This window comes from Haliotis rubra, unplaced genomic scaffold, assembly GCF_003918875.1.
Source record: "Haliotis rubra isolate DU_JTF1 unplaced genomic scaffold, ASM391887v1 Scf153, whole genome shotgun sequence".
NCBI classification, from domain to species: Eukaryota; Metazoa; Mollusca; class Gastropoda; order Lepetellida; family Haliotidae; genus Haliotis; species Haliotis rubra.
Genome location: NW_025765481.1, coordinates 464,338 through 490,991, shown reverse-complemented (window position 1 = coordinate 490,991; position 26,654 = coordinate 464,338). Strand labels below are relative to the sequence as shown.

Sequence of the window (26,654 nt, the reverse complement as noted above, 5' to 3'; positions counted from 1 at the left end):
TTCTTCCCCATATTTCCCCCATTTGGATCTATTCTTACCTATTTTCCCCACTGAGAACTATTCTTTCCTATATTCCCCTTTGGAACTATTCTTCCACAGGATCTATTCTTTGGGAGATAAACTAGGTATATTTCTTTCATTATATTCCTAACTGAGACGTATCCCTCCCTATATTCCCAACTTAATCTATTCTTCCCTGGTTCTCAACTGGGATCTTTTCTTCCCTATGTTCCCAACTTAGCTGTCGATCTTCTCTCCAAGAATCCTAACCAGGATCTATTAGATTCCAAACTTCACTGGAGAATGAAATCCTGGCAACATTCACAGACTGTAACTGAGAACATTACACAACTGAGTGAGTGGGTGAGTATGGTTTTACGCCGCTTTTAGCAATATTCCAACAATAATACGGCGGGGGACACCAGAAATGGGCTTCCACATTGTGCCCATGTGGGGAATCGAACCCATGTCTTCGGCGTGACGAGCGAACGCTTTAACCACTAGGCTACCCCACCGCCCCCATTACACAACTGAAGAAGCAACAATGTAAACATATTATCCACATACGGGTTCTGATGAAATGGTTAGGTGTTTCTGGAATGGCCATCTCATTGACTTCCCAGCTGATCTTAGGTTTGGGGACACCCTCTGCGTGACACTTGATGACCACATCCGAGCTGGACTGCATCATCTGAGATGAATGAGAGATGAATGACAGATCACACATCAACCACATCATCATCATCAAAAAGTCTCATCATGCCCAAACAGACATATCTTTTAGCAATATCATCATCATCATCATCATCATCATCATCATCATCAAAAGTCTCATCATGCCCAGGAAGAGTGTGAAACAGTATATGGAAAAGTAAATCTGAAGTTGCAATGTCCTTGATAAGTTGCGGATCTCCTCTTCCTCCTCAGACATATCTTCTTGTGATTATTGAGTATGTATAAACAGTACATAAAGTTAGTAAATCTTAGTACTTTTGTCTTTTTTGTCCAGTGAGTAGTGGTACTCATCTTCAAATGCATCAGGAACAGTTAAGAAAGACAATTTCTGCTCATGAACCAAGATGACTTGATTCACCCAACACTGTAAGCAGGGCTCGATTTAAGAGATGTTAACCTACTTGCACCAGATGCAACCTAAGATAAAAACCTAGTTGCACCAGCCCACCAGCTGCACTGCTTTTATGGCAATATGTAATGAAAGAAATATGCTATTGAATTATTTAGATGTTACCCACTCAGTTAGACTAATAACTATGTTGCACTATGTAATATTGGATTGCACAAGTAACAAAGAACTAAATCGAGCCCTGGTAAGACATAGTTCGTCAAAGACTAGTGAAAATCTGGAGGGGTTTCTCGAACCAATCCAGCTATTTTACAAAACTCGCAAATCTGAAATGAGCTGTGGGCCATAGAACGTACTCTGCACTTTGAGATTATGTATCTGCTGAATCAATGGGTTGTTGACATCCTCGCAGGTGTAGTTGCCCATGTGGTGTACACCGACCTTGGAGAAAAACAGAGACCCATCCTCGAAAACCTGCAACAAAACATGACATCATTAAGGAGTAAAAAGGCAACTGAACAACTGTTCCAGAAGTATATCCTTCATCTTGCCTGCTACTTAGGTTTCCATGACAACATATATCAGACACAAGGTCTTTTTCAATCTTGGGACTTGATGGAGCACAAAACACTAAATAATCTTCCACTTCAGTATGTTCCAGTATTCCTTGTGGAAGGTAACTGAATATTCTTTTTCATATAAGATTATCTATTTTTAAGCACCTGGATGCAACGGTTTGTATAAATAGTTGACAAAACACATGACTTAATTCATGCTGCAATTCTGTGAAACCTGTTTTATTTATTGAAGTAAGCTTACTGTAATGAGACTTACATGCTCTCATATAGTCAAAATAATGCGATATGTACAGTAGAACACGGATATAACGAACTCCAAGGGACCAAGAAATTAGTTCGCTATATCCGTTGTTCGTTATTCACATTAGACCGCCATCTTGGATTGTAGAGATGTAGAGACATGTATATGCTGAGGCTATTGACAGGACTTTTAAATTTGTTCGCTATATCCGTTTGTACGCTATATCCGTGTTCGCTATATCCATGTTCTACTGTACAGTACTTAAATTTTCATACAATGTAGAAAACTCACAACTGGGTGGGAGTGAGTGAGTTTGGTTTTGCGCCGCTTTTAGCAATATTTCAGCAATATCACAGCGGAGGACACCAGAAATGAGCTTCATACATTGTTTCCATGTGGGGAATCGAACACGGGTCTTCAGCTTGACAAGCGAACACTTTAACCACTTGGCTACCCCACCGCCCCCAACTGGGTAGGAGGGAAATCAGACAACCTCAAGGGTAGCTGAGTCCAGCATATCATAAACTAAATTTGAAAGGCCTTATTTATTAACACAGCAGACATCGTTAATGTTGGTATATCCTACCGTGAGTTCATCATTGTTCAGTTCACGGATGTCTCTATTAAATCTCTTCCAGACGATCTCCTCTGCACCTGACACACCACACTTCAGTTCAAGCCCATTCCCAACGGTAGCCAAGGTCGGGATGACCTTCATGTCCTGGTGCAATTTTTTCACCTTCATCGAACCTGAAGAAAGAATGTTGACATCCTATAACAGCATTGGAAAAAGACCAAAATCTTTTTTTCTTCCAATTTCAGTACTTCAAACAGTAGCCTGTGGCCAAACTAGAACCTTGTTGGCAAATAATTATGTCTGCTTCAAAGGATGCTGATTGATTGCAGCAGAGTTGTCTTTGCAGGAAGATTCAGCACACTATTTAAATACTTCAGCTGGATGCAGGAAATTGCTGAGGTTTCTTGTTTCCCAATCATGTGGTTATCATTTACCAAATCCTCCTCACTGTGAAGTACATAAACATATTGATCATCACATTTATTTCAAAGGCCTTCAGATCCTCTGAAGCGTACATGACCATAGCCTAATTGGTGGTTTTTCACTTCCTTGACACATGAACAAATTAAGGATGAAAATTTGCATAAAAAATGTCCAGATTGAGGTCATCTCATTAAGACTTTTTAATAGTTTGGAGAATTTCCAAGTTAATGGCAAACAAAGTGGTTAACAGCTGAAGTCAATGGTAAAACTAAATGTGTTGTGAAGACAAGTACCATTGAAGGCAGCAATGAATTCGCTAACAGACAGTTTCCCATCAACAGGATTGCGGTCAGCGTAACGGATCATGTCAGCGAGGATACAGGCATCGGAGAGACGCTCATAATGTTCCTTCTTCTCCACCTCTCTGGCCTCAATATCCTCCAAGTAGAAGTCAAGGTCACGGTCATAGAAGCTGAACATCAGAGTTGCCAGGTATTCGCGCTCTGAAACAGTCAAACATCACTTAATTCTATACATGAATAGTCTCTACCAGACAAGGAAACACTTCTTTCCCTGGGAGAATCATTACTGCTTCCATCACCATAGTGCTCAGTGATTTTTTATAGTTTTTTGGGCAAATTACCAAATGGTTTAACTTTAGTTGGCAGGATATCAGTGGACCTAAACTCCTGTCGGCTGTAATATGTCTGTGCCTAATTGATGTTTTCACGAAGAATTTAGTTTACAACGATAACACAACATGAATGTCCAGAAGGAATAAAAGAGCTGAGTTTCATGCCACGGTATGCAGTTTATCAGCCGTATGATAGCTGCATGTGGCGTATGTAATTACATGTGGTGCAGACAAACCAGACTTGATCCACATCAGCAAGAAACTACCTTCCCCTAGCACCCAATGTCAGTACTCCTCAGTGGGTCAAGTCCTCTAAACACCCACTGTACATCTTCAATTGCCAACAAATACCATCAGTAATACGTACTCATAAGAAAGCAATTATCAAGCCCACTCTCTCAAAGCTAGTCGCTAAATCACAACAACTTAATGAGCCAAAAGTATCTAATGCCTGTAGTGATACAGAAAGCCATGATACAACACAAATTACAATGTGTATCAAAATATGCATGGCACTCTGCAATATCGAATGACAAACAGGGAAATCAACTCTATACCAATAAATGATTAGATACCATAGTACACCTTGAAATCAAATAGTGAGTGAGTCAGTCAGTGAGTTTTGTTTTACACCGCACTCAGCAATATTCCAGCTATATGGCGGCGGTCTGTAAATAATCGAGTCTGGACCAGACAATCCAATGATCAACAGCATGAGCAACGATCTGTGCAATTGGGAACCGATGACATGTGTCAACCAAGTCAGCGAGCCTGACCACCCGATCCCGTTAGTCGCCTCTTACGACAAGCATGGGTTACTAAAGATGAATATTCTAACCCGGACCTTCACGGGTTGAAATCAAAGAACATTGATGGTGAAGAAATTCATATTGACACACATGGCCTCGGGTCAGTTACCTTCTACCAGCACACCCAGACCAGTCAAGTTAAAACCGACCCACAGTTTAGTCTCTTGCAACAGAAATACTGGAGAACAATACCATAGAATCCCATGAGGGTCTATTTAGTTTGGTTGTTGTTTAACGCCACACTAAACAACTTCCAGCTACATGACTGGTTTGTAAATAACCAATTCAGGACCAGACATTCCAGTGACTGACATCATTGCATCGATCTGCGTAATTGGGATATGATGACATGTGTCAACCAAGTCAGCAAGTTGGACCACTTGACCCTGTTAGTCGCCTCTTACGACAAGCATGGGTTGCTGAAGACCAATTCTAACCCGGATCTTCACAGGTTACCACTGAGGGTGAATAACCATTGACATAGCCCTACCTTCCTGGACTTCTGTTTGGCAGTTGGGCTCAGTGAACTTCTCACAGTGATACTGGAGCAGGCTCTGTTTCAACTTCTCATATTCCTCCCTTGTGCATTCTTTCTTCTTCTCGATGCCCTTTCCTTCTACATTCTTCTCTCCATCATTTAACATCATGTTGGCCTTGACCTGTACATCTTCCTTGTAGACTGGTTTTTCAGTCTGTCTGATTGGCTCTCCTTTAGCAGAAGATTTTGGGTAGTCGTATATTTCTGCAGAGTTGATGATGGGAGATTTGATGGCATCTTGTGGTATGTCATTGTCGATGTCAATTTCAGATCTGTCAATGGCAGGTGCTTCCGTGTTCTCTTTGACCTTGACCTGGGCAAGAGCCTGCTCCCTGTCCAGCTTTTCTAAAAGAAAAATGAGAACGAAAAGTTTATTTTTTTATTCTCAAATGCGATATTGAAAAGTCAATTTAATCATCATATTGGCTGTTCAAGAATTCCCAGTTCATGTAACTGCAAGTGAAATGGATTATATTGCAGTAGAGCATGCAGTTATTCCATAAGACAAGATCTCAAGATTTCTTTGGCATCACATCATTGCCAGGCTTATGGACGGTTGCTCAACATCAGAGCTCTGGATGCCATACATTAATCAACTGACACACCATATATTGAACATGAAACGAAAAACAGATTTCAGAATCAGCAACACTTGTTCATTAGGCTTCAACAAATATGCACTATCACCCAAGTAGGACAACAGTACAGATGTATTCCCCATTTGATACATTATACACCAAGCAGGACAAACTACACTCCATTACTCGTAACTAATGGATACCAGATATGAGTACGGATTCATTTCAAAATTACATTTACTGCAAAAACTGTCCATATATCAGATTCTGCCACTGGACTGACAAAACATAACGAGGCTCAGATGACTAAAACCAATCAAGGGTCCAGGAATGACAATCTGATGCTCACCATTTCCAGATTAATGCAAAAGACATTGTCCAAACCAAACCATAACTGTTGTATTGAAGGGTACATATTCCTGTTTAGCCGAGGTTTAAGGTCTGAATCAGGCAATAATTCCATCCAATGAATATACCACAGCCAGCCATTACTCTTCCAATTTCTATTTTTTCTTGTCACTATCAGTGATTTATTGAGCTGCAATTCAGAAGCAATTCTCCGTACATGGCGCACAAAGACCCCATGAAAATCAATGGTGACTGTCTCCTTTTCAGCATATTGGACTTGGTATCTTTTGAACCGAAGAAATAGTCATTAACCCCAAACACACTCAACAAGGGCTATCTTCCTGATTCAAGACAAGAAATAAACAAAGTTTTGACATACGAATCGATAAGAAAAAAGTTTTGCGTTGTACCAATAATGCATTGGTAAAATAAATGGCAAATGTTCGATACACAAGATAACAAACAAATTTTCATTCATTGGTTTGATTCAGGATGCTTTTTCAAGGATGATGGAAGATTACAGCTATAAACTGTTTAAACTGTCACATAGATTTAACAAACAGTGCTATTTCTTTGCCAACATCAGTTCTGTAAATCATCCAGTGAGGGTGCAGGTGGTTTTACACAGCAGTCAGCAATGTAACGGCTGCAGCATATGATGAATCTGATCAGAACAATCAAAGACCTTGGCCCAATCCAGAGTGAGTGAGTAAGTTTAGTTTAGGCCACTTTTAGCAATATTCCAGCAATATCACAGCAGGGGGACACCAGAAATGGGCTTCACAAATTGTACCCTTGTGGAGAATCGAACCTGGGTTTTCAGCGTGACAAGCAAACACAAAGACCCAGGTTTGATTCCCCACAAGGGTGCAATTTGTGAAGCCCATATTGCTCCCCAACTCGAATATTGCTAAAAGTGGCGTAAAAATAAACTCACTCACAACAATGGCTTGAGACTGCACCAGGTAGCAGCAGAAATGTGCAAAACACAGTCTACAGGATTACATCAAAATCTAGATTTGAATCTTCTCAGGTTGAATTATGAGTTATGTAATTTATTCATAGTAAAACAATTTGACTTGATTTCACTTGATAAGTGCACTATCAACAGCTTACTAGAACCAAGTCTAAATGGATGAAACTTTAACATGTAATTTCAAGACACTTGATCAATGAAGTTTCATGACTATTAACTGACTGACTGAGTTTGGTTTTACGCGGCTTTCAGCAATATTCCAGCAACATCAGGGCGGGGGACACCAGAAATCATGACTATTAACATCCCTGCATCAAATAATGACAAATCATGAATTATGTGTGAAGTATAAATTCTTTTGATTAATACAAATTTTTCACTTTTTTGCCTTTCCTGTCATGCTCGAAGTTGCATAAACTGACACAATGATTGGGGGGTAAAAAGCTTATACCAGACCAGACACAAATAGTTATTTTTAGGCACCAAAGAAAGTTGTCTTTATGTGGTTCCTAGTTAGCTTGATGCCCAGCATCCTGACTTCTGTCGCACCATGCAGGACCCATTATGGTAATAGAATTTGAGGTAAGATATGAGAGTCTGGTAGCCATGACGACACATCAACTTCAGATCTGTTTCTTGTGTTCCATCTGTCATATTATGCTCCTGAATATGAAGCATCCATTTCATCAAAACCAGATAATCCCTTATGAAGATGATGAAATATTAAATTAATGGGATATGAGCATCAGTCGGTGCATTAAACTGACTTGTATGATTATAGTATATGACTCAAATATAGGCCATGCTTGTGACTTTATTATGCAATGTTCAGGTTATTTAATCGTGGAGTATTCAAACTAGTATTTATTAATTGAAGAGAGGGACTTGAAGGCAAAGTAAGAACTTTTAAAATCAATAAAGTTGACTTAAAGAACAATTGTCTGGGAAGTTTTTGGGGCATTTTTTTTTCATTAAATGTTTTCCAGATCTGACAACTGTAATAAGTAGGAAATTAGAAAAGAAAAAATTCTAATTAAGCTTTTTTTTCAAAATTACCACAAAGTCAGAAAACTGACTGTTTTCAAGGAAGCCCCGACAACAGGATATTATTATATTATTACCTCAATACAACAGCATATTGGAATAATTGTTCAAGACCTTGGCAATTATGGCATTGTTAATTTATCAAATTTATCAAATCATCAACTCCTCATTACCATATGTTCACAACAAAGACAAAAAATATACTTGAACATGTATATATATTTTTTCTTTTGACCACTGACTCCAAGTTGTGAGAAAAACCAATCAGCCAATAAAGGACGAGATTCAAACTGACATGCAGCATTAATCAATATGGAAATCAGGAAGAAAGTCTGCTGACACAAGGACAGACATGATGGATGATCACTGGGGTGATAAAGTCTACCCTAAGCGTTGGAGGGCTTATTGTGCTGCATAGCAGTATTACAGGTATTTATCACTACAGCCAATCGCTGACTTGGTTGACACATGTCATCAGTTCCCAATTGGGCAGATCGATGCTCATGCTGTTGATCACTGGCTTGTCTGGTCCAGACTCGATTATTTACAGACCGCTGCCATATAGCTGGAATATTGCTGAGTGCGGCTTAAAACTAAACTCACTCACTACAGCCAGCAAACACCTGAACCAGACAAACGAGTAATTGACACCAGAGTAATGTTCCATACAGGTACGCCACAGGGTGGTGGGGTAGCCTAGTGGTTAAGTGTTCACTTGTCACGCCGAAAACCTGGGTTCAGTTCCCCACATGGGTACAATGTGTAGCCGAATTTTTATGTCCCCCGCCGTGATATTGCTGGAATACTGCTAAAACCAAAGTAAAACAATACTCACTCCAAAAGACCCATAGTTAACTACTAATCACATCACCCGAGTTAAACCCTTATGAGTGAGTGAGTTTGGTTTTACGCCGCTTTTAGCAATACTCCAGCAATATCACGGCGGGGGACACCAGAAATGAGCTTCACACAATGTACCCATGTGGGGATTCGAACCCGGGTCTTCGGCGTGACGAGTGACGCTTTAACCACTATGCTACCCCACCGCCCCCAAACCCTTATGAAGATCTTACACTATCGTTGATATTACACATGTATTTGAAGCATGTACAAGAGAAGCAACTACTGGTCATTATCATAACTACACAACATTCAGAATAGCTATGGATGAACCATAATATGAAGAAATCAATGACTTCCAATGACTATTTTCACCCTGAGTCTAAACAAGGACAATTTTAATTGAAGCAGTGTTGATACCGGAAACTTATTTATGGCAAGGAACCTGGAGGTAACAAGAAGGTTGTTGACGGTGAGACCTAGCTGTGACTTTCTTAAGGGCCACCCTATCAACATCCAGCAGAATTTGCAATCACTTAATCACTGATTCATCAAAAGAGGGGATTAAGGGCAGATCTGTCAAGCACTGAAACTACTGTACATAAAGCTTATGACAATGTAATCTCTTCAGGTGCCATACAGGGTGCTCCTGGTTTTCTGATAATTTTGCATCAGTCCAGTTCACAAACACAACTTGCTAATTAGACAGATACTCCTGAAATAGATGCAGATCCCACGTATCATCAGCTTCATCACAAGAAAAACACATCAAAAGTCAATAAATCATCCTCCTTAACATTTCAGATTTATTTATGATCTGAAAAACATATCTCACAGATGGAACTAATGCAATTTCTTTGCAGGAGTCGATTATTTTCTTGAAAGAAATATCCTTCTAATGTACTGATGTTAACTAATATTCCATTAAGGCATAGATGTACCATATGAACAGACTATGTTTGACAAATGGCCATGCTATATGACAAATGTACTCCATACAAGGATATATGAAGCATTGTTATTATGTGATTGAGCGTACATATATGATAACTGAACCATGTGACTATTACAGAGAGCCAATTAACATCTCTAATGACAGGTTATGGAAACTTCGGAACCAATTATTTGCTTAACTTGTCGAAGTCACTTTGTTTCCATGGCAACAGCATTTCTGCAATATCAAGTCTGTATGTTTCATTTCTGAGATAAAGACAAAAGAGCAACATGGTATCCTCATGTTACTCCAAGTCGAGACTAGGAACATACTGTTTCTTCATTCAGGACAGATCAATACTGACTGCCTTTCTCACCAACGAAATCAAATTCTTCTACACAATGCATCCAGGCTCATTGGAAAATGGAAGGGAAAAGACTTCATATAATTGTTCACAGCATCATCCAGTTTTACTGGCAATGTAATTAGCAATATGTAGTCATAATTATTCAGATGGCACCGAAATATGGTCTTGCTTGACAGATGGTCTTCATGTTGTCTGCAAGCCAACGCTTCTAATGTCTAGAAGAAGAATCGGTAAGCTGGTATTGAATTCTTGCCTGTTTAAGAAAGGGAAGTCTTTTCTAAAGCCGTATTAACTTCCAAGATTCTTCAAGGAATGTGACTTCAACTTAAAGACCTGATGGTGATTGACCTCCCAACATCTGGTTCCTTTGGCGCCAGTGACCGACTTACTTGACCATCTGTTCAGACAAACGTAGATGTCATCCTGGCCCTAGGCAGCCTATTACCATTCAAGCACAGATGCCGCTTCAACCTGCACATATTGATTTCAAGAAAACACTCAAAAACGTGATCAATTAATACATTTCTTTCACACGGCAACATACAGGAAGTGCATCCTCGTCCCAAAATGTCCACAAGATACGCAATCAATCCGTCTTTACTTTTTTCGGCTTTTGGAAATGTGGTTTGCATGTTTGAGACAGGTTTGAATACATTGATTACTTCTTACAGCGGAAATTGTATCTTCTTCATACAAAAACAACTTCCATCACCTTCAGGGCAGCACAAGTTATCAATATCATTCACACAATTCCATGGCTAACCAGCTTTTGGCACATTCACACGTCCCAATAAGGAATTTGTCAAATTTACCCATTGGCCCCATATAAATCAAATCATGAATTCTTCACTACCTACCAACTGACAAAGTATCGGAAAGTATGTAAAATGAAACAACTTTTGTGTTATGTCTATTCTCTACACTCATATTACAATGACAATGACAAGTGGAACATCTTGATAGAGAAGTTTGACTGTTGAAACTAGTTACCCATTTGAAAAATATCTGATTGAGTCAGGTATCATGCTGCCTTAAACAACAAACAGGCTTTACAACATTGTGACAAGCCTATAGTGATATCTCCCACTTTACAGACAATATCATTGTCAATGCTACAAGAATCTGTATTGAAACATCACATGAAATACAGAAGTGCCGGAAATGTCCTAATGGAAAAACAGGCAAAACCTTTTGACATATGATTGGGTTCTGTAATTTAAATGTATGTTATCTTCAAAGATAACAAACTGCAAGGTACCTAAATAATAATAATAATAACAATAATCAGTCATCTTCTATAGCGCACAGTCTCCAAACACCAAGTGATTGCTCACGGCGCTTAATCAGAATCTGATTATTACCCCGCATAACCCAAGCTGCCTGTTAGGTGCTAGAAGGTTATAGTCACATGAATTTATCCAACCGGGTACCCATTTTCTGTGAACAGAGGCAATTTTGAACTAACTTACTTGCCTAAGGTGAGACCACATGTATCACATGTGCTTCTTTACTTCATATCTGTTATATGTTACTTCATAAACTAAATTAGCTTCATTCGTTACTCATACATGATGTGGATATGATTTTCATGTATAGCTATCACAGAATGTAATGGCATTTTGCTGACAAAAAGGGTAACATGGCATTGTGTATACGAACAAGAATGCAATTCCTTAACTGATTTATCATATAACAGGCACCTTTACAGAACAACCTTATCTCTCAAAACAAAAACATATCAATTACAATAACACTCCCGCATGCAGTCCCATGTGAAAAACATACACATTTATTTCCAAGACTGCAGGATAACTCGATTAGCAGGAACGATACCAGTAAAATGCAAAATTGATTAACGGAACGTTAATAAAATCATCTCTGACAACAACTGCAAGTTGAAACTTCCAATGTAATTACTATTATTATCCTGGTAGAAGAAGGGGCAGAGGAAAATAAATGTACTGTTGGTAAGAAAAGTCAGTGTATCACAATTTTACCTTGACCAACAAAATTAAGGTACCTGAGAACCCCTTGTTACTAATTTCAAGAGTCCTTACATAAAATATGAGGGTACTGTAAAGTGATAAAATGATGCAGCAGACTACTGTAAGGTTTAATGATTACCATTATTACAAGAACTTCAGATCCCCGACCGTGTCACACTAAAAGACGTTAAAATATGGTACTTGTTGGTCCCTGCCTGGCACTCGGCATTAATGGGTACAACAAGGACTGGTCAGCTCGAGTCAGTATAATGTGTCTGAGTGGGGTATTCATGCTTCACTGCGGCATGGTATCTCAGTGGGCTAGCACGATAAAACCAGCTTCAGTCTGGGCTAGTACAAGCAGCCGCACATACAAATACACACGCATGCACATCGTCATATGAGCGAAATATTCTCAAGCACGACGTTAAACCCAATTTCACCTCACCTCACAAGAACTTCATGTTTCTTGTCACGAATCAGGGTATGAAACTCCCAAAACTTTAAGCTAGACCACAGGGCTGGTTAGATGAAAAACTTGCCAGCCCTGACTAAAACTTACCTGCACACAAAAAATACTAATTTACTTATTTACTCTAATTTTATGAGTGAATTAATAATGATTTCTTATCCTGAAATATGATGAATGTCTTTATATACATGTCTAAATTTTAACCTGACCATCGGCAGGAGGATTTGAGAATCTGGCAGTCCATGTTGAAAATAACCCGTCCCGGACGGTTGGGCAGGCGGGTATTTCGAACGCTGCACGAATGTTGAACAGTGTGTGAGTGAAGAACAGTTGAGTGAATGAGTGAGTGAGCAAGGTTTTTGTGCCACTTTTAGCAATATTCCAGCAATATCACAGAGGGGGACACCAGAAATGGGCTTCACACATTGTACCCATGTGGGAATAAAACCCGGGTCTTCAGCGTGATGAGCAAACGCTTAACCACAAGGCTACCTCACCACTCCCTCTGAACTTGAAGCAATACAAAGCTGAGATTAGTAACCAACAAAATCCAGTAATGTTTTTGACCTCCACTGAACTTATGATGACTTCATTCTAAACTTATATTCATGTTTCTATTGTAGTTACTTTAAACGAGCTGCTCCTCAGGTGCAGCTATCTATTTAAATTTCATCAGCCAGCTTAAAATACATCTTGTTGCCATGGTCACACAGTAAAAGCATCAAGTGTCATAAAATATCTACCATGAATTGACACAAACATTATTTCCACCTGAAACCCTGGAAACGCCATACTGGTCATTAATAAAATTTTCAGCCATGAGAACTAAACTGAATATCTCTGAAGCCATTTATTGTCCCTTAGCTTTCTGGGAGTAAAATACACCTCTAAATATCTTAACCTCAAATGCAGTAAGAGTGTGTACCATGTTTTACCACATTGACTGCCACCACGAGTATACTCATAGTATCAATTCTGGCAGAATTTGCCACTAAGAGTTATCTCCTAGCTACATCAGTGTTTTAAAACAAGTTTCAAATGTTGGCAAAATAGACAAGAAGTAATCGTCTCCTGGCGGTAACAAAGAACCAGAATTGATAATACGAGTATACTCGTGGTGGCAGTCAACTTGTTAACCAGTGAAAGGAACACTGCAACACGGAAGAACGCTTCAACGCGTTGGTGACTGTATGTGGGAAATGGGCTCTTCTGCATGTACAGATGGTGACTGGCTGTCAATGTGTGGGTGGGGAATAATTTGATATTTCCCAATGATGTCATCCATTACCACAAAGTCACAATCAAATGATGTCATTATGTCTTTGCTATCAAAAATAGTCATCTTTTCACACTTATGACACTGTTACTGTTTACAAACTCAAAAAGTTGAATGAATATTTTGGATGATAAACAGAACCTTACTGTCATTTGACATCTATATCTCTTGGCAAGTCTCAGTTTTAAACTTTATTGAGATGATAAAGTTGATATTAATACAAAAAGGTTATACTTAACATGCATTAAATGCACACACATACCTCCACACTGTGGTGAATATCTACTGTATAACCTCCACACTGTGGTGAATATCTACTGTAACATGCTAGGGATTCCAAGACCTGGTAATGACTTACGTCCTGATAAATCACATCATACATGCAAACAATATCTTCTTGTTTCACACATGGCAAAAAGGTTGATAACGTTTGGCACATTTCCAAAATAAAGAATTAGAGATCAATAATCTAATATCCCCCTCTCCTCTAGCAAGAGACATTCACAGTTCAATATACGGCTATATATATATACATCTCCATACGGAATTACTGCAGGGCTTATAAGTGAAAAGTTAATTTCAACCTTTCACTGATCTCAATCAGTTTTGAAATAGCATTTGTAAAATAATCAGACAAAAGTCAATAATGTGTATATTAGAGCGAAGAAGTTATTTAATAATGTGTATATTAGAGCGAAGAAGTTATTTAATAATGTGTATATTAGAGCGAGGAAGTTATTTAAGAACAAGAACTACACATTAGAGCAAGACAACTACATGGTGTTTAGGACAAATCTAATGGCAGCCGTCCTGAACGTGGGTCGTACTTCTGAACCAGTAATCAATTCTCCACTTTTGCTACGAATTGGAGTTGAATAATGACAGTAAACATCTCTCTCTCTTTCAAACACGACTAGCTACAAATCTGAAGACAAGTAAAGTAAGGTTGACATTGATCATCTGGACCTGTCAAAAAATAAATTTCTAAGGTTGTCTTGAGACTTCAGCATGCAATTCTAAAGTGAATAAGAATTATATTGAATACTACAAAATCAAATGGTTTTCCCTATACATGGCTGTTTACATATCACAGTTTTATTGTAACTGTGGATGTGAACAGATGTTGAAATCCATTTCAGTGGACCAGTATAAGTGGGAACATTGATATAGCAAGCATCCACCGATACATTCCTATCGGCGTATATTAACAGCTGTTGCATGTTTTCATGGCACCATGAAGTTATACTGCTTTTGTGTGTTGACAATGTCCTCAAAACCTCATAATGATTCCTTCAGCCGCTAACTGTACAAACAATACATATTTTAGCTGCTAACTGTACACACAATACATATTTTAATTGACATTGAGAAGCTAGTATGATAAACAAGGGAGATAATTCTATAGATATGTACCTTCTTTATTACAATGAATGCAACATGTTGGTACAGATACTAACATCACCATCATTTGATCTACACCAAAACACCACATTCTTTAGAACAAAGGAATTGTATACCCAGAAAATTATCATTTCCTATTTATAATGACTTAACAAGGAAGTAACTCTACAAGCTGACTAAATAATGGTATGCCAGTCTCAACTTCTGAACCATCTGATCCCAGTCCACACCAATAGAACCAACATGGAAGAGGACTACAGCTAGAGCTGAACATGCTCTACCCCCACAGTCCACACCAATAGAACCAACATGGAAGAGGTCTACAGCTAGAGCTGAACATGCTCTACCCCTACAGTCCACACCAATAGAACCAACATGGAAGAGGACTACAGCTAGAGCTAAACATGCTCTACCCCCACAGTCCACACCAATAGAACCAACATGGAAGAGGACTACAGCTAGAGCTAAACATGCTCTACCCCCACAGTCCACACCAATAGAACCAACATAGAAGAGGTCTACAGCTAGAGCTAAACATGCCACACACCCACAGTCCACACCAATAGAACCAACATGGAAGAGGTCTACAGCTAGGGCTAAACATGCTCTTCCTCGCAGCAAGTGTAATAAAGTATAGTTTTATAATAAGTATCAGATACGAGCGAGAAAATGCCCCTTATAACAGTACACCAGTCATATCAGGCTGTGTCAGCTTAGTGTAGAAGGAAAGCCCTACTGATGCATTTGTTTGGTGTTAACCAGTTTAGTGAAACCAACAAGCTTGTGTAGGGTGCAGACAAACCATGAAACGTAATCGGGTGAACCAGGATTTGAACCCATGCTAAAATGGTTTCTGGCATGCCAAAGGGATGCATGCCTGCAAGTTGTCCAGAGCTGAACCTTACAAAGATTTAAAATGCAATTTTTCTCTACTCAAATGTGTAGTGTTAACAAAGAATAGTTTTGCAATGATTGTTGCTGATGTTGGCTTGATGTTTAATGCTGCATTCAGCTATATTCCAGCCACATGGACGCATTCTGTAATTAATCGAGTCTGGTGCAGACAATACAGTTATCAACAGCATGAGCATCAATCAACAGCATGGGATACGATGCCATGTGTCAACCAAGTAAGTGAGCCTGACCACCCGATCCTGTTAGTCGCCTCTTACAACAAGCATGGTTTGCTGAAGACCAATTCTAACCCAGATCTTCACGGGACAGTTTTGCAAAGAAGTATTATAAGTTAAAGCACGAGGATGGTTAAAAAGTGTACTATATTGCACCTTTGATCTTTTAGTGGATCTTAGCTCTGGATATCTTTGTGTGAAATATCAATGTACATGTGACAATGATGAAAAAGTGTACTTTACTTCAGGATAAGGTACTGGCAGCACCTTTGATCTGTTTGTGAAGCATCTTAGCATTGGATATATGTGGATGCAGTAACCCTGTACCTGTGACAATGATGAATCCGAAACCCATATTGTTCAGAGAGGAGAGATGATTGTTCCAACATGGTTGGTGACTGCTGATAAATGGAGGTCCATTGATTTTTGCATGACTGAGTGACACAGACCCCACTGCAATCTGTAGCAATGTTCCACAGATCTATCCTTCCAAAAACCTACACCGAGAAAAATTGTCAATACATAACTTATATGGATGCAGGGGTAGATACTATTGGTCGAATCTAGCTGGGTAATGTTGTACAAAACAACCTAAGCACTAAGTTTATGTTAAGGTATTGGAATTTCGGTCACCTTTCCGCTAAGATCACTTTGTACAAAGGCACCCTGGTCCCCATTTCCTTTTAAGGTACCGATATATATAAAATAATATATTTTAAGAAAACAACTAGTCCTTGATATATTCCAGCAATATCTCTGCTGGGGACACCAGCAATGGGCTTCACAAATTTTACTCATGTGGGGAATTGCCCCCGGTCTTCGTTGTGACGAGCAAACACTTTAACCACCAGGCTACCCCAGCACCCCAAAACTGCTTGGAAAGATATTCAGCTCTGAGAACTTATGATAGCTGTATTATCAAAACTCACTCTCAGATCACTTGCAGCAGTAAATCAAATTGTCAGACATGACTCACGGCCATGAATTCAACAAACTGACAGTTGTACTTGACGATGTGAACTCTCTTGTCACTTCATACTGTAATCTCATCTCCATCATGGTATTCCGCTCATCCATCTCATCCCCAAATGAGGGTTATCTGTGCCCCGTCCCCTTCATCTCACAGCAATGTCTGTCTCCCACTCGCCAGCAGCTGCCTCGTCTCCACCCACGACTCATCTACCCATCCATCCTCTCACACACATCACATCCTTCGCTCTTCAAACACAATACCCTGTTCATCTCGGAACTGCTTTCCAGATGACATTCATGACATTTCCTGTCTCGAATCACTCATTTTTCCAAATTCATTTTCACTTTCAAGATCCAGAATGTTGTATTTTACGACCCCAACGAAATTCGACGGATCGGTATGCGACCGTACATATATACATTAGTGATGATAATTGACCAATCAGTGTCAACACAACAACATACTCCATCATATTGTCTACACAACTACCTGAATCATGTCTGTCCTGCACACTCTAAAAATACTAGCCCTTTGATGACTCCCTTGTCAATACTTTGGCATCGAAGATTCACATTCATTTCTTGTCCTTTCAGACCTTCCCTTAATGTGATATGTGCACTTTAGTCCATTTAGGATATACGAGGTCTTCTTCACCTTTTATGAATCAGATTCACATCTAACTACAAAATCCACCAAAGGCCAAGTTATGTTTCACTCAATCCAATCACTCAGTTTGCATAATAACACATTAAACATAAAACAAATCCAACAAGTACCAAAATACTAAACAACGTCTTCTAGCCCCAACCATCCAGGAATGACAATGACAATCAGAGCTGGCTGAAAAGATCGATACTCAGAAATATCATCGATGGGACGAATTATTAACAATTATCAATATGGAAATTGTGATTTTGTGATGAAACATAGTGTCATTTTTGTTCACCAAAAAACACAAAGTTTGGTCTAATTCATGGGCTGCTTCTAAATTTCGTTCAGGAAGCAGTTTTGTTAGTTAGCCATGCACAAATATGTCACTGAGCACTGGTGACCTGAAATATGTTGATTTCTTTCAAACTGTTATGGCATTTTCGCTTGAAGTCACTTTTCCAATATGTATCAATAATCAATCAATATTTAGTTAACGATTATTGATCTCCATAATCTACATCGATATCCAGCCCTAATTACAATTTCCTTCCATCCAACTTAAAGGTCACATGCAACGTAAAACACAACTTTGCAGATTCTGATACCTTTCGGTATGGACATAGCGAAACAAATCGTCAAAAATGCAAATTCAACTTATAAAGTTGAAAAATAACGCAATGAAAAAAAACGCGCGAAATCGGAGTTCAAACGTTTCACTAATTTTCCCCAGACTTTTCTGGGGAATACGGTTTCAACAGCTGGGCTGGCGCTCATAGCACGTCGCGCTAAGTAAATAGGTTCGGCAAGCAGCTTGGAAGCCGGGTTGTCGGGTGAATACCGGTGAAGGCTTTGGTGTGAGCTATTTTTCTAATGTTTTGTTGATATCTCACAGGCTAGCTTTTTATATGTTATGACAGTAAATTAACTGTTTATATAATTTCAATTGTCTATTTCACCACACGTTCTTCTTACCGCGTCACTTTCTCAGTTCGATACTTAAAAGCAATGTCATTATTTAGCGTTGACACAATTTCTAACTGTGATATAGATATGTCGTTGTCACAGACAAAACTCAATGTCTTGTTTTATTGACACCTGTGTGTCTGCCTGCCTGTCTGCTAATGACAATATTCAATACACAACTCGCGATCACTGACCACATGCAATTTGAACTTAACACCAATCAGGCTATACACCATAAACAAAGCGCATTGATTTATGGCCCGAGTTCGGTCTCTGTCACATTATGTGTTTAAAAATTAGTTTATGAACTTGAAGTACCACAGGACCTTACCTATTTCTAACGTCATGAATCTTCAAATTCATCTTGGAACCAGTGACAGAGCCTATTTAATGTTAACTTTAACACCTCACCCCATTCAGTCAATCATACTACATTCATTGATAAGCATCCTATTAAGTATTTATATCATGTCAATGCCACAGTCTTGGATATCTATCGAAAAAGGACTAAAATGCGAAACAGGTTATTATGAATAGATTGCTAATAGTCTGTGATGACAGCAGCAAGTGACCTTCGATACCAGTAGCACCTCTCACACAATAATTTGCATATAAAAGAAAGTGCTTGTTTCCCACACGCAGTATTCTGGCCTTTCGATGACATTTTAAGTCACTTGTCCTCATTATGATGCATAAAAATAACTAATTTCACCTAAGCAAATAATAAGTTCACCGTGAAGAATAGTGCTTGGGCCATGCAAGTAGAGCAACAGTCTCGAGGGCTGTAATATATACCCTTGTCATGGAGCCAACACCAGCGAATATGAATTATGTACATATTTAGCTGATGACTAAAAAACACATGACAGGAACAATAATCGATACCTCATGTTCACTATTCCTCACCAATACAGCCACTGAGATGAATTCCTAACATAGATGATTTTCATGCATAATTCATGGTACCTGATAAACACAGACAATCGAAACTCTAATAACCCTCCCATTAATGTGCAGCTTACTGTAGCATAATAAAAAGTGATTGGCATGCTTGCATGACAATGTTGGAACTGTGCTGTGTAGCACCTTAATTGTCTTGGATTCAGGACTTAATATTGCAATCAGCCTTGAAAACTACAATTTATTCCCCTTTGCACTTCATATGCATCTGCATCAGCCACATCAATGACAATAAAATAAATCTATGATGGGTTTGGTTCCAGTTATGTCTCAGAAGGTCACCTCTACCTCCAGTTTTGTTGCATGAAACTGCAGCAACTTGACCAGTGAGATAAATCCTTGCATCACAGACTAAGATGGTTTTATAGCATGAAACTGCAGCAACTTGACCAGTGAAAGAAATCCTTGTATCACACACTAATGTGGTCTTGTTGCATGAAACTGCAGCAACTTGACCAGTGAGATAAATCTTTGTAACACACACTAAGGTGGTTTTGTAGCATGAAACTGCAGCAACTTGACCAGTGAAATAAATCTTTGTATCACACACTAAGATGGTTTTGTAGCATCTTGACCAGTGAAATATATCCTTGTATCACACACTAATGTGGTTTTAAGCTTGTTGCATGAAACTGCAGCAACTTTACCAGTGAGATAAATCCTTGTATCACACACGTAGGTGGTTTTGTAGCATGAAACTGCAGCAACTTTACCAGTGAGATAAATCTTTGTATCACACACTAAGATGGTTTTGCAGCATCTTGACCAGTGAAATATATCCTTGTATCACACACTAATGTGGTTTTAAGCTTGTTGCATGAAACTGCAGCAACTTTACCAGTGAGATAAATCCTTGTATCACACACGTAGGTGTTTTGTAGCATGAAACTGCAGCAACTTTACCAGTGAGATAAATCTTTGTATCACACACTAAGATGGTTTTGCAGCATCTTGACCAGTGAAATATATCCTTGTATCACACACTAATGTGGTTTTAAGCTTGTTGCATGAAACTGCAGCAACTTTACCAGTGAGATAAATCCTTGTATCACACACGTAGGTGTTTTGTAGCATGAAACTGCATCAACTTGAGATAAATCCTTGCATCACACGCTAACATGGTTTTGTTGCATGAATCTGCAGCAACTTGACCAGTGAGATAAATCCTTGTACCACACTCTTAGGTGGACTTGCAACATTTAACTCAAGCATCTTGACTAATTACATAAATCCTCATGTAACACACTTTGGTGTTTTGTAGCATATACAGTAGAACATGGATATAGCGAACACAGATATAGCGTACAAACGGATATAGCGAACAAATTTAAAAGTCCCGTCAATAGTCCTTTATAATATCATTAAAATTATACGCGAATAACGAACTCGTGAGTAGCGAATTAACGGCTATAGCGAACTGATTTACTACCCCCAAGACCCAATTAACGACGTGATTAGCGAACTCACTCAGTGTCAGCTCAGTGTCAGCTCAGCGACTTAGCGGTATACATCAACCTTGTTGGTGGCGAATCAACATTGTTTGATGGTCATTAATTAATTAACAAAACAAACATGTCGACCTGTTTAAAAGCTTGACTGGCATACAGGTCTTCGTTCACTCTCGTCACTGTGGCAGGCAAACGTAAAGCTATCACTTTTGACACCAAGCTTCAGATAATTCAGGCTGTAGAAGTGAGAACATTCCCTTAAATGGTCCCATGTTGCAATCCAAGATGGCGGTCAAATGTGAATAACGAACAACGGATATAGCGAACTAAATTTCTTGGTCCCTTGGAGTTCCTTATATCCGTGTTCTACTGTAACTGCATCAACTTGACCAATAAAGTTGCCACAGAAGAAACGTATATATTTTCTCAAATCTTTATCAAGTTCTCCTGCCATTAGAATTTCATTCTGCAAATGTTGCTTACTAAATAGACACGTCCTGCAGAGTCACCATGAATAGCAAGGAGATAACCATGATTACCGATGCCACAAGATAGGAGGTTAGAATTACAATAGCAGATCAATACTTCTTGTATCTGCACAATAACAATGTTGAGCTAGCTATAAGTCATATGGTGATACATCAAATAACACTCGTATCCCACACATGGTTAGTGTATAGTGTTGGGTGCACATTGTTATAGATAATCATTGCAAATAGGTGGATTTCAGAAACGTTAATGTTTTATTATGTATGGATTGTAAAAGATTCCGATTTCTGATCTGTGTCCACAGCGTTCATGTCCAGTTATACCCTTCCATGTGGTGTCAGTGCCTTGTTAACTCCTACTCATGAAAAGCCTACACAAAGATAATCAATGCATCTGAGTCACAGTCTACAGAGCAATCTTCAAGCTACAGCTGTCTTAATTCCAGTACATTACCACAGACTTGTGAAAGTCTTGGCACTTACAGGGACAGAATCCTCATACATACTAGCTCTGGAGCTTCAGCTGCACTGATTTTGAGCTTTTTGGAGGTGTACATATATTTGTGCTTGTAAACATTTCAGGGTTTTCTTCCTGAAGCCACTTACACTTGAAACATCCCACAAACTTGTCATCTGTTTAAGCAAAATTCTCATAAGAGAGGGAGGGGGCGAGAGAGGGTAGACAGAGAGAGACAGAGAGAAAAGAGACAGAGAGAAGAAGGGAGAGAGAGAAAAAAGAGAGAGAGAGAGGGGGCAAGAGAAAGAGATATATAAAGAGAGAAAAACAGAGAGAAGAAGGGAGAGGGAGAGAGAGACCAAGTCCAAGTGAGAGAGAGAGAGAGAGAGAGAGAGAGAGAGAGAGAGAGAAAGAGACATTATCCAGTGCCCCTTAACCTTTTCCCTAATGTTAGGAACTGGCTCTCTAAATGTCACTTCTTTTTTACAATCAAGTTCTTTAATCAAATTATGTATATAAACTAATTCACAATCAGTAGAAACAATCATTTAATAAGGCAGTATTCATTCAAACTTGCACCAAGTAGATATTTACCATGAGCAAGTCGTTTTTAGCCCAAGTGCCTTCAAGACACTGAGGATGATTTTATTACCATCTTCCAGCATTGTCACCTTGGTGACTGATAAGTACTTTCCCCTGTAACCAAGACACTAAAGCAAAGCGCTTTACTCTTTCATGTCTCATGGGAAAATAATGATGTGAATTGTGTCAAAGCTCAAACAAAGATTGGCAGTATTATCGACTTTTCCAGGTCCCATTCTCAAACGTTTTCCTTAACCTTCAGGCAACTTAGCATAAAACATTTCACAATGAAATATGCATCACCGTTCTTATAATAAATCAATCTTTAAAAGTATTTGAGTGAACCATGTTCTTGTCTCAAACAGTATAGAACTCATGACATTTGATATTGTTCATTGGTTTTGCTTCAGTTCAAATGATGTAAAACAACTTACTAGGCAATTAACTGCCGAAAATGTTGCTTTGCAGATCTTGCTACACTGAACATACCGTATTTCCTCTCATAAGCGCACAATGACTTTTGTGCTTATTGGGTGTAATTACCGTAATTGTTAGTGAGCTGCTTTACCCCCAGTGCTTATTAGAGGAAATATGGTAATATTTATAATCACAGTATTTATGATAGTTTTTGTTGAGATATTGCAACACATTTCATATATAGTAGAAAATTCTTCTGAATTTGGCTGATCTGGCCACACTGTTGACAATGGTATGAAGTGTTCTGAATTCTTGGACCACAGTTCCTAAAAAAAGAACTTGTTCTGATCCAGATCTTGCAACGCACGTACATTACTAGTACGAAATTGTTCATCCACATGACTGAAAAGTATGCATGGCAAGGTAAACATTAATACTGTGGAACAAATAGCATGTAATCCGCTTTAGGGCAACACCAAAGATATCCTTAGAAATCAAAATGAAGAAAGTAACCAAATTCAAGATCATTCACACAAACTGCATCATCCTTTAAGTTTTACTCAGGGAAAAAAAACTTTGAAATTTCCCACAAGACCACAGGACCAGTGAGTGGACAATAATTAGTGGTCCTGTCTGTACTTCACTGGTCAAAAATAAAATTCGTAGATTAATTTAACTATCAATACAAAATTCACTGGCCACAAGGACCACTGCAAACTTATCTTTTGGTGGTCCTGGTGAATTTTTTATAGCCAGGGACCACAGGACCAGCGTTAATTCTGCACACTTTTGACTTTCATTGTTTTAACAGCAACTTACTAGGGGTGGGTATTGCAGAGAATATTCATATTGCGATATATTGCGATGAGAAAGCATGTATTGCGATATGTATTGCAATATATTGCATGAAGTATTTTTAAACAAAAAACTACTTATAATCGAGTTACTGCTTGATTTATAGAGCAAAAACACAACAAAATCACTATGCTTGATTAAGCTTTAATAACAAATTTTAATCATGATAGAATAAAAATGTGAATAATATTTGGCAAAAATAAAACAAGGAAATATCCGAAGATTTCCGAGTGTTACGATGTTTTCCGAATACATATCAAAATACCGGTTTAAGATCAGCGTATCACAATGCGTATCGTTTTCATGTCTGAACAGGTAAATACCGGTAAACCGGTTATATTGCGCAGCCCTACAACTTACCCTTGATCTTGAAGCAGAATCCAGTGTGGTCGATCTTGATGTGTTCGCCACTCACACATGCACTGCGGTGGAGCTCACAGTGGCTTGGGTACCAGTTGTTGTCGGACCCACAAACAGGCTTGTAATGACCCTGACAGCCTTCTATGCCGAGACAGACACAGACTTTGTCATGACACATGCGACCGACTCGGCAATCGGAATTTGACTGACAGAGAGCTGAAACAAATACCAACACATATCATGTCATGAGGTAAGAATTGACAAGAATCCAGTCATTAGGTTTAACACAGAATCCAGATAATCACAAGCTGAAACAGGCTGAATCATTAGTTTTCATTTTCTTGTTTTGTTTGATAAGTAACACAACTCAGCAATATTCCAGCTATAAGATTCCAGCATGACGAGCAAATCCATTACCCAATAGGATTATGGACCAGACAATTCAGTGATTAACATAATAAGAACACTTCTACGCTATTAGAATACAATGAAATCCATCGTCTACATCCTTGAGTCTGATCCCACGATCCCTTTAGTTGCCTCCTACAACAAGCATGGGCGCCGAATCATTAAGTAACCAAACTTGGAACCACTTCCTTTTGTTTGCTTAGAGGCTAAAGGCTTACAAATCAGGATCTGAAACAGCTTACCCAGTTTAGCCAGTGCACATTACAAGAGTGAGTGGGTGGGTGAGTTTGGTGTCACTATGCTTTGAATAGTATCACAGTTACATCACAGGGTGTCAGGTTGATGTAGCAGGAAAGTCAGAAGTGATGCTGCAGGTTTTAAGGCATGTACTACTTCAGAGAAATCACAGGGGCAGTTTATACACTCACCTAGAGGCTTGGACTGGATGTATGTCTTCTCTTCCTTGACTGGTTTCTTCCCAGAGGGTGTCACCATAGTCATCTTGCCATCAACCAGATCTGGGGGAGGTGGGTTGGGACTGGTTTTGAGGTCTGGCTTGGTCTTAGCATACTCCTTCAGATAAGCAGGATTCATCAGGTCCTTCTTTACAGAATGTGCATTGACATCCGGGAATGTGTTCACTATCTTCTCCTTGGAGACTTCCTTCTGCTCAGCCAGTTGCTTCTCATCAGCATGCTTCTCGATGGGTGCTATTGCCATGTCGTTGCCGTAGCTGCGGAAAGTCGTCCCCTTCTGAACAGGAGCAGCTTCATCCTTCACAGTGTTGACCTCAGCTTTGGGAGCTTCAGTTCTGGCGTTCATCTCGTCTATTTCCTTGTAATCCTTTTCCTCCACATCTTCTTCACTGTCTTCTTCAGAGTCTGCGTAGTCCTCCTCGCTGGAGTCCAGATCCTCCTCCTCCTCTTCTTCCTCCTCATCTTCAATATCATCATAGTCCTTACTGTAATCCTTCACATCCTCATCATCATCCACAAATTTGTTGTAGTCAGCATCATACTTGGAATCCCATCCTTTCTCCTCTGAGGGATTGTACAGATGTGGCTGCTGGTGTTTAGGTAGTGGTTTAACACTGTCACCCTTTGCCTTGAAAGGGGTGGGTGGTGCTACAGAGTCTTTAGGCTTCACAGCCTTTCCTGCAGCGTCAGGGTTCTTGCTGTGCTGGCTATCTGCCACATGGTTTTCTGACTGTTTGGAATCCTGGTTGTCTTCTCCCGAACCACTGACTCCAGTCCTCGTCCCACCAATTCTTCACAGCCTTTTTCTGTCAAAATTAAATACATACATGAAATTTTCTCTCAATCATATTAGTATTAATCCTAAAACATACATGTGGAGCTTGAGGTCAAATTATGTCATTTAAAAGCATTTCCAACTTTGTGTGTAACTCTCTCTCAAACAGACATCTATATAACACTTAAAATAATAAAATAATAATAAAAATGGATATTTTTAGCGCGCCATTTTCCACCCACTGATACATGCTCAAGGTGCTACATAAAAGCTTACATACAATGCATACAGAGGATAAAATAGCAAAATAAGTATACATTGAAATTGATGACAGAAAGATTGATTTTAGGGATAGGCTTTGGAAAAAAAGAAAGTCTTCAACTTAATTTTGAAAGTTTCCAATGTGCATGACTGTTTACAATACTTGAAACAGCACTTTAAGGATATGTTCTTGAATGGTGGCAAAATTGCTTTTTTTACAGTTTTTTATTTTGTTGCAATTGCTGATGTGCTGTTAGGCAGTAGTCAATCTCTCATTCATTTTGATATGATCTTGTGTTTTTGATAGACTATACCTCAGTTCAGTGAAAATCACACTGAAGAAAA

The 26,654-nt window shown here is 39.0% G+C and overlaps 1 protein-coding gene across 1 annotated transcript in view; it reads right to left on the bottom strand.

Annotated features, from left to right (window-relative positions):
• Positions 1 to 26,654, bottom strand: part of LOC124270609 (follistatin-related protein 5-like) — a 107,569-nt gene that overhangs the window by 13,511 nt on the left and 67,404 nt on the right. Inside the window, exons 3-9 of the mRNA XM_046705625.1 lie at positions 25,226 to 26,079; positions 24,390 to 24,605; positions 4,837 to 5,229; positions 3,197 to 3,406; positions 2,490 to 2,653; positions 1,441 to 1,558; positions 568 to 753 (exon numbers count right to left, since the gene is read on the bottom strand). Of these exons, the coding sequence (XP_046561581.1) occupies positions 568 to 753; positions 1,441 to 1,558; positions 2,490 to 2,653; positions 3,197 to 3,406; positions 4,837 to 5,229; positions 24,390 to 24,605; positions 25,226 to 25,619 (1,681 nt within the window). The 5' untranslated portion in view covers positions 25,620 to 26,079. The remainder of the gene's footprint in view (positions 1 to 567; positions 754 to 1,440; positions 1,559 to 2,489; positions 2,654 to 3,196; positions 3,407 to 4,836; positions 5,230 to 24,389; positions 24,606 to 25,225; positions 26,080 to 26,654) is intronic.